The sequence below is a fragment of the Giraffa tippelskirchi genome, chromosome 11 (assembly GCF_054371585.1).
Source record: "Giraffa tippelskirchi isolate mGirTip1 chromosome 11, T2T-mGirTip1v1.2.pri, whole genome shotgun sequence".
Classification (NCBI taxonomy): domain Eukaryota; kingdom Metazoa; phylum Chordata; class Mammalia; order Artiodactyla; family Giraffidae; genus Giraffa; species Giraffa tippelskirchi.
In genome coordinates this window covers 137,402,978-137,415,396 of record NC_137285.1, presented here as the reverse complement: position 1 = coordinate 137,415,396, position 12,419 = coordinate 137,402,978, and the positions used below count along the sequence as shown (strand labels likewise).

Sequence of the window (12,419 nt, the reverse complement as noted above, 5' to 3'; positions counted from 1 at the left end):
ACAGAAAGTGCTATCTGCCACTCTTCCCATCCCCATGTCCCAAACCACCAAGGTACCTAATCAGTTAAGAGAAACATGCAGAGCATTTTCTATCATCGTTTCCAGAGTTAAAAGAAACCAATTACCCTCCCCTCTCCAGGGCTGTCTCTAGGATATAGAGTTCCTGTCGGAAACCCCAATTTTCCTTCTGGGTGCAATTCAAAACAGACCGAGGAAGAAAGAAAATCAATACTGCAAATGTCAAGGATTTTTTCTGGCCGGTGTCTTCTGGAAATCTATCTGTGCTTTTGCCAATCAAACGGGCTGTCTTCTCTGTGTGCAAGCCTAAGATAAGCACCATTTTTCCACCTGCTTTCCCCCTGCCCTCACCTCGGGTCATTTTCATTATTCTTCCCTGAAGACCATGTTTCCTTAAAGCTGCAAAATGAGAATGTTTACTTTCAAAAGCAGAGCCCCAGTGATGGATTTCACAGTGATCTCTGGGTTGGGGGTTCTGGGTACCAGGAGACAGATCTCACTGCTGAGTACAGATGTCTGGGAGGGTGGTCATCTGATCCTCCACACAGAGGAGCCCACTCGTCACCTTACCCAACAGCCATGTCCATGGCATGTGGGTTGTAACAGTCCACCCCCGGATTTCATTCCTCACTTGTCCCCAGACCTTGCCCCCTCCTTCTTGCTGGAGGAATGCTCTTTCTGGAGCCCATCCTGACTGTCCCTCTTAGAACGACATCTGATAACTGAGTGTGAAGGCTGAGGTTGCTTCTATCCGCCTTCCCTGCTAGATTTCCCTCTTCATCTGAAGAACTCTTCTCGGCGTGGCTTTGAAACCAGTCCATTACCAAGGGTGCTGGCGAAGGACTTTCCAAACCTGAGCCTCTCTTGAACCACCGTCACCACTCGGCCACAACCAGGGCCACTTAACACTGTTACTCCTATATACTATTTTTCTTCAATCAATCCATTTTTTCGTTCTTTATTTTTAAAGTTTTTTTAAAAAATGTGAGCCATTTTAAAAGTCTTTATTGAATTTGTTACAATATTGCTTCTGTTTTATGCTTTGGTTTTTTGGCCCCAAGGCACATGGGATCTTAGCTCCCTGGCCAGGAGCCCATACCCCCTGCAGTGGAAAGCGACGTCTTAACCGCTGGACCATCAGGGAACTGAAGGAAGTTCCCTTCAATCCACTTTTTCAAAATATAAATATGTTTAAAAAAGAAACCATAGCAACACCATTTACCATAAACAGAATGTAACTCAAGGATCTACCCAATGCAAACTAAACGATGTTACGTAAACCTAATTAGACAGTGCTTCTGGCTGAAGACACGAAGTCTGAGACCTGTTCTCTCTTCCTTAAACAAGAGAGATCCTCAAGTCTTGCAGAAGTATAACAGACACAAGGATGCAAACCAAGACTTTCCCTGGCAGGATCAGAAGTGCCAAAGGAAAATAAGGCAACACCACAAAGGCAAAGGTTGCTCAATACCATGGCATACACCTCCTCTAAGCTCTCATGTATCCACGGTGGGCAAACCCTTCCTTGAGCCCAAGAAAGTTTATTGGGCATCTACTATGTGCTAGGTAACTTCTAGGGACTAAAGAATCAAACACATTTAAAAAAATGGCTCTCTGCCCGCATGAGACCTAAAACCTACATTTTAACAAACAGTGTCTAGGATAGCCTTTGTTCCAATCTAGCACCTTAAACTAAGGAAAAAACCCAGATTTGAAATCATGAAAAACCCCCAGAAGGAGACTCAATAGTCACCAAGCAGTCTCTCTGATTAAGCTCTAGATAAAACACAACATGTGGTTACCAGCTGTTAAGTGTCTGGCACATTTTGTAAGCAGTACTAACTGCCCCTGAAACCTCAGGGCTTCCCAGATAAGCAAATCCCCACCCAAAAGCCCTCCCCCACCCATCCGAGGGGGAGCCCCCAAAGCCAAGCAATGACTGACACTTCAAACCTGGTTGAAACCACACGGAACCTTGTCTATTTTAAATGTCAATGAGGAAGGCAGCTGGGCCAGCAGGTTTCTCCAGGAGGGACTGAAAAACCACTTCTGTAGTAGGATTTAAAACTCAGTCACTAGGGACAGCCAGAGAAGAGAGTGTGGACAACACTGACCTCTGAGTCAAAGGGCAACTGAAATGATTCACATTTGTGACTAATTATCTCTTCTTTAATCTTTGTTTGTCTCTCTCCCTGGACAGGGGTTGTCTTTCAAGCCACTGAGACTTTTTGACCTGACTGAATTCCAGGCTTCTGTTGGGTCTTGCTTTGTCCAGACTTAGAATGGCCAAGTGGCCATTTTCTGGTGTGTGTGGGTGTGGGTGTGGGTGTGGGTGTGGGTGTGTGTAACAACTGACATTTGTCATTCTTTCAAAGTGCACATAAAAGTTTAAGCTTCCTGATCTATGCAAAGAAAATGAAAGGCTGTCTGTGTCGTTTTTAAAACCTACAAACTCTTTATACTGTCTTAAAAATATACTCACCTGGGACACAGAATAACACCACCAACCTGAAACCAATTTGTTATGGATTTTTATGTCACTTTCCCATTAAAATGGATGGATTACACTTTACAATAAAGAGTATGTATACAGCTGATCCTTGAACAACGTGGGGAGCTTTGGGGAGCCAACCCTCCATGTACTTGAAAATCTGCATATAATTTATAGTCAGTCTTCTGCTTCCCAAGATCTTTGGTATCCACAGATTCAACTAACCATGGATCCTGCAGTACAATAGTATTTACTATTAAAAAAAAACCTGTGTATAACTGGACCTTTGTGATGCAAACCCATGTTGTTCAAGGGTCAACAGTATATAGATATTTAATGAACACATTATTCTGTCTTACTCTGCACTAATCACTGTTTGAACACTTAACAAATAATAATTGCCTTAGTCCTCACAACAGGTTACATCCTATGATCCCTGTTTTTACAGGACAAGACACTAAAATAAGAGAGGTAAAGTGACTTCCCAAGGTCACACAGCTAGAAAGTGGCTGCGCTGGGCGCTGAACCCAGGCAGTGTGGCTCTAAGCACTCCTCTCTGCTGCCCCCCAACCCCGGCCCTCTCACACTACATGCCGCATGCTTTGCATGCATTATTTAATGTGGGCCGTGCAATGACCTATAAGGTATATCTTTTTTTTTTAATTCCATTTTGCAGATGGGGAAACTGAGGCACAGAGAGGTGAAGCAGCTTGCCCCAGACACTCAGCTCTGACTTCATGGAAGTCACCCACTCAGTTACATGACACCTCCCCACACCCTCCCACCACGTGCCTTTGGCTGGGGTCAGGAAGCCAGCTCGTGCCAGTGGGTTAGAAACCATCCTGTGACTGAATCTGGAGTCTTGAATTCACTAGCTGCATGACAACAGTGTCTAGGCAAGAGGGATGTTAGCTTGTCTGATTCAATTCTACCTTTAACAGAACAGACTGAGAGGCTTAATGACAAGAAAGAGCTTGGCTAAAGGGATATATCATTACACTCAATTAGGTACCATCCACTGTGTGGGAGGGAATGGCAATAGAGAAGCAGTTCTCCAAGTGTGGTCCAGGGTCCCCTGGGGGATCACCCAGACCTCTTTCACATGGTCAAAATGATTTTCTTAACAGCACTAAGCTGTTATTTGCCTTGCATCCTCTGTGAGTGTACTGTGGAATTTTCCAGAGACTATGTGCAATATTTTCCAGACGTGCATTATCACAATAGACTGATGATGAAGCAGATTCGAGGATCCAGTCTGCAGGCAAATTTGCAGGCATATAGAACAACCCCACACTTCTATGTTTAGTTTGAAAAAGTTATCGTTCATAAAAATGTCATTAATGCTAACATGTAGTAGGTTTATTATTTGAATGAATTAAGGCACACAGTAAAGTTTCTCATGTCTAATTTCTATTATGGTGAAGATACAGTTAATCCAAATAAATGATCATTTTTAAGAACATAAAGGGGTTCCTGAGACCAAAAAGCCTGAGAACTGCTGCCTGAGACTATAATCTCCAAAAGAGCAAGGACACTCACCCTGTATGTCCCCACAGCTGCTGCACTGCAGTGCCCAGCACATAGTAGGAACTGAGGATACATAATTTTGGATGTGGAAGGCATGTCCTGTATACTGTATCAGTCATCCCTTAGGGTCCATGTACCCGTGTGCAAAATATAACCCATGCTCAGATGCACAGAACTTACCTGGAAATAGTCTGTAATGAATGATCCAAGTTCACTCTTCAGCAGCCGCCTGGAGAGAGAGAAACACCGTCAAGCAGTCCTTGATGCCATAGCTCCTGGAGTCCAGTTCATGGATGCACGATGAATTGGCGTGCTTGCCAGTGACACAGGCGCTGAGGCCAGGCCTGAGAAGGGAGTGTGCTTTCCTAGGCCCTAGGAATGCCCTAACCCCACCAACACTATTAGAGAATGGGGGGGGGGGGAGGATGGGAATCCTACAGGGACTTCTGCTTCTTCATTCACTTTATGGGTAAAGCATCTCCGGAAGGTAGCCACAGGGGATCCTATTTCTAATAGAGGTGGAGGCAGGCTGAGGCACCTTGCTTCACATGCAGCAAAAGATAAGGAAGAGGAATACCACAACTGTGTAATTAATTCCCCCATGTTTGCAGACTTCCTGGTTTAAAATGCATTTTGCATTTTTCATACATTCTTTATCCAAGTATTGGAAAGTATGTGTGTGTGTGTGTGGGAGCAATTATTATCCCTCATGTATAGATAAAGAAATTGAGGCACAGAGAGGTCTTCCAAATAAGTCAGTGGCAGAGGTAACATTCAAACTTCTTCTGCAAATTCAACATTTTTGCATAACTCTACCCTGTCTTGCCTCGAAAATTCATGGGAGAATATATTCAGGTACCATGGTTTCAGTGGTCTAACTGCCCATTCCCAAATGGCTGAACAGTCCTTCAGAGGAGAATGGGTCTGTTTTATTTATCCAGCACCAACATTCATTCAGCTGCCCTTTACTGTTCTAGCACCAGGCGTACAGAAGAGAACAAGAACAGGTGAGGTTTCTGTTCTCAAGGAGCTTACACCTAGCAGGGAGGGTTATGAAGAGCCAGCAGGTTAATCAATACACTCCCAAGATAAGTTCAAAGAGCCTTAAGAGCTTAAAAAAAAAAAAAAGAAGAAGAAAGAAAGAAAATAAAAAATGGGGGTATTGGCACCAGACCTCCTTCTCCCTGTGACAAATCATGTGACCATTCCTACTGCTCTTTCTTTAATTTAACCCAAACAAGGTGAGGAAGCTGAAGCCAAGAATCCAGTGAGTTCCCTAGAGAAGGAAGCCTTCAGAACATCCAGTGACTATATTTACGCATCCCATCAGTCACGGTGACTAAGGAGCAAATATTCAAACTTCTGACCACACCGACTGGGTTTTAACTCCTGAAAACAACACGTTCTCATGTGTTGGATAAACAGGAAGTTGTTACAGCAAGATGTCACAAGGTGCAGAAGATAGACACAACAAGATTGGGTCACAAGAAGAAGAAACATCCATGACCTAAACTTTTGTACCAGAAAGAACCCTGGAATACTGAAAACCCACACTGAGCAAGGAAAATACCTTATTTTTCCCAGGACCAAAGATGTGTCTGTGGTGGACACTGCATTTTGAGATCCAAGAGAACAGCAGGCTCTCAGAAGGACACCCCACGCAGAGAACCTAAGGATCACCCACATGTGGGCAGGTTTGACTGAGACAGGGACGTCTTCATTGGTCACCAGGCCAAGAGCAGATGAGTCCCGGCTGGTCTTCGAGGCTAAAGGCATCTCTTAGACTGGACACAGAAATCAAGTGGGTGGTCTCAGGGGGAGGCTCTGGGACAGGAAGAGGCAGGGAAGCTGCTGGCTCCCAACAAGGTCTTCACGGCCACTGGGAAGTCTCAAAATCACAGGTGAAGGAGCCAAGCTTCATCATAAAGTGGCGGAAACAAGGCCTCACGGTCAGTTACTACTAACAGAGCTGCTCAAGTGTGTCTTCGGGGCCCACAATGTGGAGGGGTCAACACGGTTCTGAGACTAAATTGCGTGCTATGGAATTGGTGTTCCAAGGAAGCCACACTGGGAGAACGCTGTGCTCATGAAGATGCTTCAGATAAAATTGAAAAAAAGAGTTCTGAGGCAAGAGTAGGCCTTCAAAGTCAAGAGCTATGGAAACCTCATGGAGCATGGCAGGGGCGTAATCATTGTTAACTGGGACTGGACGTGATTAAGCAGGTGATTATTGCCCAAGGATTTTCACAGTGGTACCCTGGGAGCATCGTGATGCTACCCAACTGAGGACTTCAAGAGGTCTCTTCCCCTGCCAGTGACAGGAATGGTACAGCACCCTAAGGTTACAGCCAGGGCTCCATCAGGCCATGGCCGACGTCAGAGTTCTGCAGAGCGTTACAGGAAGACAAAGTTCAAGATAGAAACCAGCTCATAAAAAAAAAAGAAAAGAAAAGAAACCAGCTCATAAAGGTGCAGAGACTAAAGAGTGAACTTGTTGCAACTGCCAAGACAAAGGCATAGCAAAAAAGGACTCAGAAGCTAGCAGCAGCCATCCCAGGGCAGCAAGATGCTGATGGATATGAATAAAAAAGCAGAATATAAAGAGGTGCTCCCACCACACTGATAAGGGTGGTCCTCAGTTCTTTACTGCAGTGGCACCAGACACAGGTGTGGAAATCTGCTTTACATACATTAAACGTAATGGACTATAACCAGGTCTTGTAAGCTGCTGCTGCTGCTGCTGCTAAGTCGCTCCAGTCGTGTCCGACTCTGTGCGACCCCATAGACGGCAGCCCACCAGGCTCCGCCGTCCCTGGGATTCTCCAGGCAAGAACACTGGAGTGGGTTGCCATTTCCTTCTCCAATGCATGAAAGGGAAAAGTGAAAGTGAAGTGGCTCAGTCGTGTCCGACTCTTAGCGACCCTATGGACTGCAGCCTACCAGACTCCTCCGTCCATGGGATTTTCCAGGCAAGAGCACTGGAGTGGGTTGCCATTGCCTTCTCCAATAGGTATTTTTATTACAGAGTTACCAGAACAGCAGGACCTTACCTGATCATTTAAATCAACATTCTACTGGCATGGGTGGATAAATCCGCAAGCTATCTGTCCCTTACAAAATCCTGTCTTATTTCTGTCTGCATATGTTACTGATTAGACAAGGTCAATGCATATATGTACAAGATTTTTACTGCAATGAAATATAGGGATTAACATAAATTGCACCAATAAAGTGCTCATAAAAATTTGGTTCACTCATACAATGAAGTTCTAAATAACCATAAAAAAAACAAAAGGAAATAAAGAAGTGCTGTTAGTAATGATATGAAGATGCCTACATTACATTAAGTTTTTTTTTAAAGTAAGTTGCAGAACAGTATGTATAATATGTGAAAAGAAAAGAAATATATATATACAGTTTTTTATTTACACAATATCAACAAATTCATTTGTCAAATCTGCTCTAACTTGCTGTTCTGTCATAACTATATGACTTGGTGTCCAAGTGGCCCTTTGAACTAAAATATACGGTACCTTGGGGCTTCCCAGATGGCACTAGTGGTAAAAGAACCTGCCTGCCAATGCAGGAGACATAAGAGACATGGGTTTGATCACTGAGTTGGAAAGATACCCTGGAGGAGGGGTTGGCAACCCACTCCAGCATTCTTGCCTGGAGAATCCCAGGAACAGAGGAGCCTGGCAGGTTACAGCCCATGGCGTCACACAGCCGGACACGAATGAAGCGACTTAGTGCGTACACACACACACACACACACACACACACACACACACACACACACACACAGTACCTTAATTTTTAAACATGCAAAACACACATGCATTTTCAAAATTATCTGTAAATGCACTGGGTTGTGTCTGCTCCCCTCTATCTCCCCAAAAAGAAGGCTACAGAAGGTTGAAGCTGTTACTGGAAATTAAGTCGTGCAACAAAACACTTTGTTGGGGCTTCCCAGGTGGCTTAGTGGTAAAGAATCTGCCTGCAGTGCAGGAGTCACAGGAGACGGGTTCAATCCCTGGGTCGGGAAGATCCCCTGGAGGAGGGCATGGCAACCCACTCCAGTATTCTTGCCTGGAGAATCCCCAAGGACAGAGGAGGCTACAGAAGGTTGAAGGGGAGGGAGGTGGGAGGAGGGGGTTCAGGATGGGGGGACACATGTACAGCCATGGCTGATTCATGTCGATGTATGGCAAAAACCACCACAGTACTGTAAAGTAATTAGCCTCCAATTAAAATAAATATATTAATAATTTAAAAAAAAAAGAAGGTTGAAGCTGTTACTAGAAATTAAGTTGGGCAACAAAACACTTTAGGAAACTTTATTCCTTGAAGTTGGGAGATGCAGTGCTATAGACATCAAATCACCTCATCAGACCCATTTGTGGGCCTCATACAAAGTGTCAAGTAAGTATCCCCAGCGGCTTTTCCATAAGTATTCCTTCTGTATGTATAAAGGAACTCTGGAAAAATAGCCAATAAAAGACTATAATAAAAGTGATCTTTGGCAGGGGAGTAGGAACTGGGTTTCTGGAGTACAGGGAAGGGAGATTCCTTAGATATTTAAAATCTGGGAGTACACGGTGAACATGTCCTACTCAAAAACCCTAAAAACGATGGTTTCTAATTAATGATAACCACCACCAAGGTTACCAGTGGATGGCTTGAGGCCGAGAAGGAATTGTGGGAATGCGTTCCCACATCAAGAGCACAGTATGAGGAAGCAGACAGACCTCTGGGAACAGAATACCACAAGGCCTGAGACTCTGCCAGTGCAAACCCACCCCGGGCGGGTAACCCGAGACCTTAACACAGAGAGCGCAGGGTAAGGTGAGGTCAGAGCTCGCTGGCCCAGCTGAGAGCAGTCAGCCGCTGAGTTAGTGTGGGATCCATCGATTTCTATACTGTGTTTGCTCAGCTTGCACTTCATTTACAAGGAAAGTGCACGTCTGAAAAACTCTACCCTGGCCTTAGCTGAAGTGAGAGAAAGGGATTTTCTGCCTCTCGGCCTTGAGGCGCCATCTCAAGGGGAACTTGGCAGTAGCTTCCCCACAAAAACAGGAACAGGTGACTTACAGAGCATCAGGACCCCAGGAGTTAATTCCACCAAGTCACAAGCATTTTCTGAAAACCTACTGTGTGTCAGACATGGTGGGAGGTGCTAGGAGAGGAGGATAGAAGAGTTCAGACAATGACTCCTCCCTGTCAGGACCACTCTCTCAGGAGACAGGGTACCATCTTGTCCCCAGATGGAAAGGATCAAGGCATTAGGGATGCACAGATCTAAATCCACAGAGGGATCACTTAACTCTATAATCTTCCTCACTAAGTTTTCCAGTTTAGCTTGTAAAGTACAAGAAAGAAGAGAAAAGCAGAAGAAAGACAGGAGTGAAGAGCCTGGGTTTTCTGGTCCCCTCCATGCAGAAGAGATGCAAAACCTGATTCCCAAAACCTTAGATGTATGTTTCTCCTGGGCACAGAGGCACCGAAGTCAGCAGCCTCCCTTCCTCTTTTTCCATCGTTTTCTACGGTTGCTTCCCAGGAAACAGGAAGGTAGTTACATATTGGAGCATTTAACTGGCAACCCACTCCAGTGTTCTTGCCTGGAGAATCCCAGGGACGGCAGAGCCTGGTGGGCTGCCGTCTACAGGGTCGCAGAGAGTCGGACACGACTGAAGCGACTTAGCAGCAATAATCATGAATAAAAAACCAACAGGTCCTAGGATGGAGCCTGATTCCCCCCCCCCCACTTAAAGTTTACTGAGCACTTATTAAGTGCCAGGTGCCACTGTCAATAATGTACATGTGTTTCCTCATTTAAGCCTAAAACAAAACTGTTAGGTGGTAGTCATATTTCTGCTTTTTAGACACAAGAAAACGGAACCCCAGAGGTTACTGAGGAGGGTGTGCAGTGGGCTTAGGATAGGGAGGAGAAGAGTTTCATGAAGAGTGCAGTTTCATTAAGACCTGGGTCTGAACCCTGTGGTTAGCAATATCTTTCACAAGTTAACTTACAAGTTAATCCCTTGTACTTGTTTCCTTAACTGGAATTTGGGTATAATAAAAGTACCCACTACACAGAATTACTGCAAGGGTAAATATCTTTGAATGGTGAGTTTATAGAACAGTGCCTGGCATACAGCAAAGCTTGGCAAGTGTCACCACCACCATCACACCACCGCATCATCACCACTATCATTACTATCACCACCACAATCATCATTACCATCGCCACTCGTTACGAGCACCACCACCCCATCACTACCACCACCATCACCACCAACGTCACCACTATCACCATCATCACCACTATCGTTACTAGCACCACCACCACCATCACTACCGCCACATCATCACCACTATCATTACTATCACCACCACAATCATCGTTACCATCACAACTCATTACGAGCACCACCACCACCATCACTACCACCACCATCACCACCAATGTCACCACTATCACCATCATCACCACTATCATTACTATCACCACCACAATCATCATTACCATTGCCACTCATTACGAGCACCACCACCACCATTACTACCACCACCATAACCATCATCACCACTATCATTACTAGCACCACCACCACCATCACTACCGCCACATCATCACCACTATCATTACTATCACCACCACAATCATCATTACTATCACAACTCATTACAAGCACCACCACCACCATCACTACCACCACCATAACCATCATCACCACCATAACCAACATCACTAACATCACCACTCATTACGAGCACCACCCCCCCATCACCAATGTCACCACTATCACCAACATCACCACCATCACCACCATCACTCACCACATCATCACCATCACCACCATAACCAACACCACCATCACCACTCATTATGAGCACCACCACCACCATCACTACCACCACCATAACCATCATCACCACCATCACTACTAGCACCACCACCACTATCACTACTGCCACCATTACCATCGTCACCACTATCGTTACTGTCACCACCACAATCATCATTACCATCACCATTCATTATGACTACCACTACCACCATCACCAATGTCACCACTATCACCATCACTACCACCATCACTACCACCACATCATCACCATCACCACCATAACCAACACCACCATCACCACTCATTACGAGCACCACCACCACCATAACCACCACCACCACCATCACTACCACCACCATCATCACCATCACCAACACCACCATCACCACCATCACTACCACCACATCATCACCATCACCACCATAACCAACACCACCATCACCACTCATTACGAGCACCACCACCACCATTACTACCACCACCATAACCATCATCACCACCATCATTACTAGCACCACCAGCCCATCACTACCACCACATCATCACCACTATCATTACTATCACCACCACAATCATCATTACCATCACCACCACCACCAGCAGCAGCCATTGAGCTGGAATGAGAAGGAAGTGGGGATTTGAGAGTCATGGGAAGTGAATGTTTACGTGGGACTCAACCCAAAAGGGAAACAGGACATGAAGTTCAGTCAGAAGCCAAAAGGGCCATAATAAGGAGAAATGGGGAACCACTCACTCGCTGGTCTGTATTATCTCACCCCCTCACCCTCCAGGCTGACCGGGTGAGACACCACCCCAGATGACAGGATTTCCTGTTATTACACAGGCCTGCCATCTCACCCCGCACCATCTTGTCAACTCAACTTCCCACTTCTGTGGGCTCGATGGTAAACGAGGCACAGAAGCTGGATTCTAGCCAGTTAAGAGGCAGAGGGATGACCGAATGGCAGGCAGGGCAGGAAGTGGCAGAAATGACGCAGAGAAACCACCTTCGATGTGAGCCACAGTCTCCCCTGAGTGCAAGCCCCAAAGCAGCAGCATTCCAAAGGGTGATGAAGCAGCTTAGAGAGAGGTGCCTCAGGGCTCAAGTCTAGCCAGCGGGACTGGGGAAACCATATGAGTTGTGTAGTATTTCTGTGCCACGTGACAATCAGGGGCTGCCCCAGGCCCCTTGGCAGGATCTGGCCAGTCACCCTCAGGGTCCAGGAACAGAGGGGACCTTACAGGATCCTGCCTGATCCTAAGCTGGTCAGTGCCTCTCCGATTTGATCATTAAATTCTCCAAAGATCACCCGCCTCGCATCCGCAACAGGGTGTGTTTCAAGGAGGCGGCATCCTTTAAGCAGGAACACATGGAAATGACCTGTCCTCACAGGCCCCCATTCTATAGGGGCCCATCAGAGATTGTGTGCGTGGCTCAGATAAAATGCTAGCACTCTCACACCTCTCTATATTCTGCACCGCATGGGTGGCAGCGGGGACAGTGAAAAAGATGGAGAGAGCCAACAGCGAGC

At 45.8% G+C, this 12,419-nt stretch overlaps 1 protein-coding gene across 10 annotated transcripts in view; it reads right to left on the bottom strand.

Moving 5' to 3' along the window:
- PRR5L (proline rich 5 like) overlaps positions 1-12,419 on the bottom strand; it is a 76,884-nt gene that overhangs the window by 32,558 nt on the left and 31,907 nt on the right. For all 10 annotated transcript variants that reach the window (XM_081544681.1, XM_081544675.1, XM_081544678.1 and 7 more), the window contains one exon: positions 4,217-4,265. In XM_081544681.1, the coding sequence (XP_081400807.1) occupies positions 4,217-4,265 (49 nt within the window). The remainder of the gene's footprint in view (positions 1-4,216; positions 4,266-12,419) is intronic.